The 9,661-nt window shown below is 44.0% G+C and overlaps 1 protein-coding gene across 1 annotated transcript in view; it reads right to left on the reverse strand.

The window, feature by feature from the left end:
- Positions 1 to 8,937, reverse strand: part of LOC128693556 (uncharacterized) — a 31,916-nt gene extending 22,979 nt beyond the window's left edge. Inside the window, exons 1-4 of the mRNA XM_053783322.2 lie at positions 8,895 to 8,937; positions 3,574 to 3,785; positions 2,565 to 2,700; positions 71 to 204 (exon numbers count right to left, since the gene is read on the reverse strand). Coding sequence (XP_053639297.2) covers positions 71 to 204; positions 2,565 to 2,700; positions 3,574 to 3,785; positions 8,895 to 8,937 — 525 coding nt within the window. The remainder of the gene's footprint in view (positions 1 to 70; positions 205 to 2,564; positions 2,701 to 3,573; positions 3,786 to 8,894) is intronic.
- Positions 8,938 to 9,661: the final 724 nt, after the last annotated feature.

Consider the following 9,661-nt stretch of genomic DNA (forward strand, 5'->3'; position numbering starts at 1 on the left):
GAAAAATGAACCTAACAACGACACAATAACCAAACATTAGACGACCTTTTAAATAGATATGATTAATCACCTGATGACTGTTGATGAACCAGGACACAGCTGGCACCGGATGAGCCCTCAGTATGGTACAGCTGGCTGCCAGCACCTCGCCAGGGTAGTACCTGATCTTGTAGCCGGCTATCAGCGGCCCCGTGTCCGGCGGGTCTGTCGGCCACAGGGTTCAAATTCAAATTCAATTCAAAGTTTATTCTCTATAAGGATTACAATGCTGAGTTTACAGAAATTTGGTTATTGTTTGGTTTACATGTAGTAAAATTGTGATTACAGAGTGTACCACTAGAACGCTTAGCATGGCTAGGCATTTCGGGCATACTTAGTTTTATTCTTAATTGTAAAATATTACAAATTATGAGGTAAGTTGGTATTATGGCTAAGTGACTAAATACTAGTTTGTGAGTTTAGCAATGTGAATGCTTTTGTTTTGGCACAGTACATAGTTTCATGAATCACAGGATTCATTATTTTAAGACTGAGATTAATATTTCTGTTTATGGTCAAATGAGTGAGTGAGTGTAAGTGTGAACCACCAGGTGGTATTCGTGTAGTTAGTTGACGGGGTGTATCAGGGAGATAAGATGTTTTCTAATGGTAGTTTTGAAGGTGATGAATGTGTCTGCAGTTCTAGAGTTCTCAGGTAGGGTATTCCAGATTTTAGGGCCTTTGACATACATTGAATTTTTGTAAAGGTTTAGTCGGACACGGGGAATGTCGTAGAGATGTTTGTGTCTGGTGTTATGCCTGTGGGTTCTGTCACAACTATCAAGAAAGCGTTTTAGGTCAAGGTTGATATTAGAGTTTAAGGCCCTGTAGATGTAGATTGCACAGTAGTAAGTGTGGATGTACTGAACTGGGAGTAAGTTTAGATCTATGAAGAGTGGGGGGGGGGGTGTTGCCAGGGATGGGATTTAGTGATTATTCTTACTGCAGCTTTTTGTTGGGTTATTATTGGCTTTAGGTGTGTTGCTGCAGTTGATCCCCAAGCACAAATAGCATAGGTGAGGTATGGATAAATAAGTGAGTGGTATAGTGTGAGAAGGGCATTTTGCGGCACGTAGTATCGTATCTTGGAGAGGATCCCAACCGTTTTGGATACTTTTTTGGCTATATGCTGGATATGGGTGCTGAAATTCAGGTTGTTGTCAAGGTATAAGCCTAGGAATTTTCCCCCATTATTTCTGGTAATTAGAGTGTTGTCAATCTTAATGTTAATTTGTGCATCTCCTGCTCTGCTACCAAACATAATATAGTAGGTTTTGTCAGTGTTAAGCGTAAGTTTATTGGCTGTCATCCAAGTCGATATTTTAATCAGCTCCTCATTCACAATGGTGTTGAGGGTGGCAAGATTAGGGTGAGAGATGACATAAGTCGTGTCATCAGCAAAGAGAATGGGTTTCAGGTGTTGGGATACGTTTGGAAGGTCATTGATGTATATGAGGAAGAGCAGGGGACCAAGGACACTTCCCTGCGGAACTCCAGTATCAAGTGGCCGTGTTGCTGATGCTGTGTCTTTAATTAATGGTGACGTACTGATACCTAATAGTAATGTAAGATTTGAAATAAGCAAGCGCATGGCCTCTTATACCGTAGTGATCAAGTTTGTGGAGTAGGATGTCGTGGTCTACTGTGTCAAAAGCTTTTCTTAGGTCAATAAAAATTCCTAGTGGATATTCCTTATTTTCCAATGCTGTGTAAAGCAGATCTAGCATTTTTATGATTGCATCATTAGTGCTTTTATTTTTCCTGAATCCAAACTGGCAGGGGTTGAGTATGTTTTGAGCCGTTATAAATGAATACAATCTCCTGTGCACGAGTTTCTCAAAGATTTTGGATAGCAATGGTAAGTTAGATATTGGCCTATAGTTGTTTAAGTCTGTAGGGTCACCACCTTTATGTATTGGTGTAACCCTTGCCATCTTGAGTAGTTTCGGGAAGGTGCTAGTCTCTATTGACTTGTTAAAAAGTAATGAAATAGCATGCGAAAGGACATGGGCCACTCGCTTGTACAGTAATGGTGGGACATGAGACAGATTCCCCCGAGTTATTTTTAAGTGACTTTATGATCTCAATGACTTCCGTGGCTCAGTTGGTGCAAGATAGGAAGGAATTAGGGGAAATTTCCATCTAGGTAGTCCCCGGCATGGGCATTGGTATGTGGGATTTTACTGGCGAGATTAGATCCTATGTTTGAGAAGAAGTCGTTTATCTTGTTAGCTGTGTCAGTGGGATGTAGTGGTGTTTCATTAGGGTTAGTTAGGACAATATTCTTGGTTTTTTCGAAAGTTTTGATTTTTTCCTTGAGTGAAATTGGATACATCGTCTGTGTGTTGCTACTTTGTTTTATGTGAAAGTTACAAAGTGGGAACAAAAACTACGTTTCCCTTCCAAGGTGTCAGAGAGAAAGAGAGAGAGAGAGAGAGAGAGAGAGAGAGAGAGAGAGAGAGAGAGAGAGAGAGAGAGAGAGAGAGAGAGAGAGAGAGAGAGAGAGAGAGAGAACATGCACTTACCTACGATAGTGAGATTGGCAGGTACCAGGTGCTGAGAGAAGCTAGGAAAGTCTGCCACGGCCTCACAGGTGTATGACCCAGTGGCTGCTACCCTTACCCGCTCAAGCACCACGTGCCCCAGTCCTCCGCTGCCTTCCTAAGTGACATGAGATAACTATAATCCGTCCGCCTAGCAAGAGCTAGTTCACTGGCTCCAGCAAGCCAGCTTTTGCTAGGCGGGTACTTGCTAGAAGCAACCTCAATGTTTCGACAGTGAATATATCAATCAAAGACCTCACCACGAAGCGAAGTCCCACACCTCTAACTTTCACAGCAGGCATCTACACCATCCCCTGTGGATACTGTTCCAAGAAATATGAAGGGAAAACAGGCAGAAATCTTTGAGTTCGCCTAAATGAACATCGAAACGCCAGCAACAGAGACGACTTAAGTAAGCCTATGTCCTCCACATGGACTCCACGGAGCATCTGATGCACTGGAATGAAACACAACTCGTCCATACTGAACATGATCTTAGACGCCGATGATGTCTGGAAGCCTCGCTAATCGCCGTCACCGACACCATGGAACATAATACTGGAAGCTATAAAATAAAAAAAAAGAATACAGGCATACATGATACTCAGCCAGACAAAACTCAACGTGCCTCACAAACCGGGACCGAAACGTTCTATAATAAATATGTCCTAGTGTTTGCTCAAGTGTTTTTTTAAACCAGTTTGTTGGCATCAGTTACCAAGGTTTATACCATTATTAAATGTTTCGTAAATCTTTATTAAATAACTTGAATCTAGTGTTGTGAGTTCTATCTTAGAAAGACATTTTCAGAAGCCTATCTATACTCCCTTTATTTATTCATACAACAATACAGGACCAAAATGTACATTTTATAATGAAGTATAACCTTCGCTACACTACTAGTGAACATAGAGGATTAGCATTTACAAAGATTAGAATCGTTATGGACACGTCCTGTGACGACCTTGTCAATCATTTTAAAACTTCCTACCTTGAGAGTGAGGCCGGGGAGGGGGAAGAGGGAGACCAGAGCGACGGAGGAAGTAGTAGCGGTACTACGGTAGAACTGAGCCCCATCCTTCCACCAGGCGAGGGAGTAGAGCTGTCCAGGCCAGGGATTTACCCAGCACCTCAGGGACACATCCTTCCCCGCCTGCGCCTCCACAGGGACTTCCACGCCCCGGATGTATACTCCATGCGCCTCTGTTGTAACAGGGAGTGACTTGTAGGGTGTAATGGGAACGAGTAAGGAGTGGGGCTGGTCTGTAGGCTGCTGCCTCGTATGACTTTAATATTCTTATTTTGCACCTCATGCTCATCCCTTGGGTGGTAGTCGAGTAGTCAAAAGATTACAGAGGCAAGAAATGGGTCCAGGGACTTGGCCGCAAAGTTTTGATAGCTGAACGAGTTACAGTGGTAATGAACTGTTCCCTCCAGCCGGAGGGCCCAAGAAAGAAGACAGAAGAAAGAAGAAGATGAACGACACCCCCAACCGGGGGCCACAGCCGGGTCACCATACGGAGAAGACCCGGGCCGGAAGTACCGGCAAACCTCTAATGAATGAATGAACTATATACATGTTTATATCTGACCACAATCGAAATGAGTTATTTATGCAGACCTGAATTACGCCACACACACACAAAATGGCAATGTGTTATTTACAGTGAACAAAGTCAGGGTATCGGCGCTGTATGACCCTTGTAGAAAAAAAAAACTATACCACGGGTGGGGTTTGAACCCGCGGTAAGAGAATCTCAAAACGCCAGACCGTCGCGTTCGTGGTATGGTTTGTTTGCAATCGTGTCATTACGATTTCGTGAGACCCTTGTAGGTTTCGCGCTTCTTTTTGATAATAATAATAATAATAATAATAATAATAATAATAATAATAATAATAATAATAATAATATAATAATAATAATAATAATAATAATAATAATAATAATAATAATAATAATATAATAATAATAATAATAATAATAATAATAATAATAATAATAATAATAATAATAATAATAATAATAATAATAATAATAATAATAATGTCAGGGTATTTCTCCAGAATGGTCTGTAATATACCACTGTGGATAAAATACTTTGACATTTCTTGAACATTTCTGAGTTATCTCTAGGTTCATTATCTTTTTGGCATTCCAGCACATAATGACGCAAGGTATGACAATTGCGCATTTAGCAAAGTTTACATTTAGTTTGGTCTACCTCAGCTGGTGGTGGTGATTTAACCTGCCAAAGATACTTGTAACCCAGCCGGAGCCGGGCAGTTGTGACATCCAAGAGTCTGCTTATTTTGTTGGATGCACCATAGACATGTGGTTCCTCCTGCATGATAGACATGTGGTTCCTCCTGCATGATAGACATGTGGCTCCTCCTGCATGATAGACATGTGGCTCCTGCATGATAGACATGTGGCTCCTAATGCATGATAGACATGTGGCTCCTCCTGCATGATAGACATGTGGCTCCTCCTGCATGATAGACATGTGGCTCCTCCTGCATGATAGACATGTGGCTCCTGCATGATAGACATGTGGCTCCTCCTGCATGATGGAATGATGATAGATGGACTGACTGGTGTCAGTCTCCCTCAGTCTCAAGTGAATAAAGTTCAGTTGAATTATTATTATAATCAAAAAGAAGCGCTAAGCCACAAGGACTGCTAACTGCTAACTGACAGCCTTGATGGATGCACTTTAATAACACTTAAATATACCGGCTTAGTCACGCAATATATATAAAAAATGTGATACTTCTCTATACACAGCAGTTTTATAAGTGGGTTAACCAAGAGCTGAGACCACTCGCAGAGCATATAAAGCAGTTTAGCCAGGACACTCGTGGACTTGTAAATGCCCAGCAGTCTGTTCGAGCTCCAGAGACCTATACACACACATCGGGGCCAGGAGCTTGGACTCGACCCATGCAACCTCAACTAGGTGAGTACACACACACACTTTTCTCTCTCTCTCTCTCTCTCTCTCTCTCTCTCTCTCTCTCTCTCTCTCTCTCTCTCTCTCTCTCTCTCTCTCTCTCTCTCACACACACACACAGCATTCCCTCAACCCTTACCACCCCACACCAACCAAACACAATAACAAGAGCGGAGTCACACTCCACATCCACAGTCCCCACCCCTCCCAGCACTAATACTGCCACACCAGCAGACTACCATAATATTCAGGCCTGCCTACCACACCCACAACCAGAACCAACACTTCTCACCTCCCAGAACATAGTCCTAGAAAGGAAGCTGAAGTTGTGGTACACCAACGCAGATGGCATTACAAATAAGAGTGAGGAGTAGCAAGAAAGAATCACTGAGGCATCCCTGGATATCATAGCAATCACAGAGACAAAGCTCACAGAAGTAATAACAGACGCAATCTTCCTGTCTGGTTATCAGATCCTGAGGAAAGACAGGAGGGGCAGAGGGGAGAAAGGAGTTGCACTGCTCATCAGGAACCAATGGGCTTTTCAGGAGATAGGAGGACTAGTCAGAGGACTAACGGATAACTACATGGTAGGAGCACTGCATACTGGGGGCCCACAAGTGATGGTAGCAGTGATGTACAACCCTTCACAGAACAACAGGAGGTCAAGACAGAAATATGATGAGAACAACAGAGTGATGATGGACACACTAGCCGACATTGCCAGAAGAGCCCATATGAGCAAGGTAAAGTCACTTATCATGGGGGGATTTCAACCATAAGGAAATTGACTGGGAGAATCTAGAGCCGCATGGGGAACCAAAGACATGGTGAGGCAAGATGCTGAAGGCAGTACTAGAAAACGTCATGTACCAACATGTTATGGACACAACCAAAGAGAGAGGAGATGACAAACCAACAAGGCTAGACCTCATGTTCACCTTGATTAGTTCAGACATACAAGATATCACACATGAAAGCCCTCTAGGTACTAGTGACTATGCGGTCTTGAGTTTTGAGTACATAGTGGAGTTAACAATGGAGAGTGAAGCAGTGCTAGAAGGACAGGAAAAGCTCAACTTCCAAAAAGGGGACTACACAAGTATGCGGCAATTCCTACATGAGGTGCAGTGGGCAAACGAGCAGTGGGCAAGACGATGGAATACGTGACCACAAAACGCAGAAAGGCAGTAGAGAAGTTCGTACCGAAGGGCAACAGAAAGAATGGGAAGGCCAGAGTGAGCCCATGATTTACCAAGAGGTGTGGAGAGGCCAAAGCTAAGTGAGCAAGATCATGGAAAAAGTTTAGAAGCAAAGGACCCAGGAAAACAGGGAGTTGAGTCGAAGAACCAGAAACGAATATGCATGAATAAGGAGAGAAGCCCTGCGTCAGTACGTCAACGACATAGCATCAAAAGCCAAATCTGACCCAAAGTTGTTATATTGCCACATTACAAGAAAAACAGCAGTCAAGGATCAGGTAATCAGGTTGAGGAAGGAAGGAGAGCTCACAGAGAATGACCAGGAAGTATGTAAAGAGCTCAGCTCAAGATTCAGAAAGGTAGGCATTCACAGTGGAGACAGAGAGGCTCTCAGAAAACCAAAGTGGTAGGGTGCACTAGCAAGTGCTGGACACTGCACACAATCGAGGATGAGGAGAAGAAACTGCTAGGGAACTAGATACCTCGAAGGCGGTGGGCCCAGATAATATCTCTCCTTGGGTCCTGAGAGAGTGAGCAGATGCTTTGTGTGCACCTCTAACAACAATCTTCAATAAATCTATCGAAAAAGAACAACTGCTTGAGGTGTGGATGACAGCAAATGTAGTCCCGACTTTTAAGGAGAAAGACAGGCTGCACTAAACTACTGATCGGTGTCGCTGACATGTATGTAAAGTTATGGAGAAGATTATCAGGAAAAGAGTGGTGGAGCGCCTAGAACGGAATGGCCTAAAACATGACAACCAGCACTGCGCCAGGGAAGGGAAATCCTGCATCATGAACTTACTGGAGTTCAATGACAAGGCAACAGAAGTAAGACAGGAGAGAGAGGGATGGGTAAACTGCATCTTCTTGGGCTGTAAAAAGGCTTTCGACACAGTTCCACGCAAGAGACTCATTGAAAAACTAGAGGAACTGGCAGGAATAGGAGGAAAAGGTACTGCAGTGGATAAGGGAATACCTGACAGGCGGGAAACAACGTGTGTCTCTCCGAGACGAGGTGCCAGAGTGGGTGAATGTGTCGAGTGGGGTTCCACAAGGGTCAGTACTAGGTCCGGTGCTGTTTTTGGTATATGTGAATGACATGACGGAAGGGATAGATTCAGAAGTGTCCCTGTTTGCAGATGATGTGAAGTTAGTGAGAAGAATTAAATCGGTCGAGGATCAGGCAGGACTACAAAGAGACCTGGACAGGCTACAAGCCTGGTCCAGCAACTGGCTCCTTGAATTTAACCCTGCCAAATGCAAAGTCATGAAGATTGGGGAAGGGCAAAGAAGACCGCAGACATAGTATAATCTAGGTGGCCAAAGACTCCAAACCTCACTCAAGGAAAAAGATCTGGGGGTGAGTATAATACCGAGCATATCTCCTGAGGCGCACATCAATCAGATAACTGCTGCAGCATACGGGCGCCTGGCAAACCTAAGAGTAGTGTTCCGGTACCTCACTAAAGAATCGTTCAAGACTCTGTGCACCATATACGTCAGGCCCATATTGGAATACGCGACACCAATTTGGAATCCACACCCGGTCCAGCACGTCAAGAAATTAGAGAAAGTGCAAAGGTTTGCAACAAGACTAGTCCCAGAGCTAAGGGGATTGATCTATGAAGAAAGGTTAAGGGAAATCGGCCTGACTACACTGGAGGTCAGGAGGGTCAGGGGAGACATGATAACGACATATAAAATACTGCGCGGAATTGTCAAGGTGGACAAAGACAGGATGTTCCAGAGATGGCACACAGAAACAAGGGGTCACAATTGGAAATTGAAGACTCAGATGAGTCAAAGGGATGTTAGGAAGTACTTCTTCAGTCATAGAGTTGTCAGGAAGTCGAATAGCCTAGAAAGTGAACCATACATAGTTTTAAGACGAGGTTAGATGAAGCTCATTGAACAGGGAGAGAGAGAACCTAGTAACAAACAGTGAAGAGGAGGGACCAGGAGCTATGAATCGACCCCTGCAACAACAAATAGGTGAGTACACATACACACACACACGTACATTCATACACACACACACACACACACACATACACACACGTACGTACATTAGCGTACAGGTAAAGTGTGGCCCACACACTGTTGACAGGTAGTATACCAAACGATGTAAAATCTTAGTAGATAGTGAAAACCTCACCTTCAACATAGCAGAAGAACACGGAGAGTGTGAAAATAACCATAGTTGGATGACTGAGGTTCACTGCACGTCTGAGACAACCATAACTGGATGACTGAGGTTCACTGCACGTCTGAGACAACCATGACTGGATGACTGAGGTTCACTGCACGTCTGAGACAACCATGACTGGATGACTGAGGTTCACTGCACGTCTGAGACAACCATAACTGGATGACTGAGGTTCACTGCACGTCTGAGACAACCATAACTGATGACTGAGATGACTGAGGTTGAGGTTCACTGCACGTCTGACAACCATAACTGACAACCATAACTGGATGACTGAGGTTCACTGCACGTCTGAACAACCATAACTGACAACTGCATAACTGGATGACTGAGGTTCACTGCACGTCTGAGACAACCATGATGACTGAGATGACTGAGGTTCACTGCACGTCTGAGACAACCATAACTGGATGACTGAGGTTCACTGCACGTCTGAGACAACCATAACTGGATGACTGAGGTTCACTACACGTCTGAGACAACCATGACTGGATGACTGAGGTTCACTGCACATCTGCTGAGGTTCACTGCACGTCTGAGACAACCATGACTGGATGACTGAGGTTCACTGCACGTCTGAGACAACCATAACTGGATGACTGAGGTTCACTGCACGTCTGAGACAACCATAACTGGATGACTGAGGTTCACTGCACGTCTGCGACAACCATAACTGGATGACTGAGGTTCACTGCACGTCTGAGACAACCATGACT

The sequence above is a fragment of the Cherax quadricarinatus genome, chromosome 6, assembly GCF_038502225.1.
Source record: "Cherax quadricarinatus isolate ZL_2023a chromosome 6, ASM3850222v1, whole genome shotgun sequence".
Lineage (NCBI taxonomy): Eukaryota > Metazoa > Arthropoda > Malacostraca > Decapoda > Parastacidae > Cherax > Cherax quadricarinatus.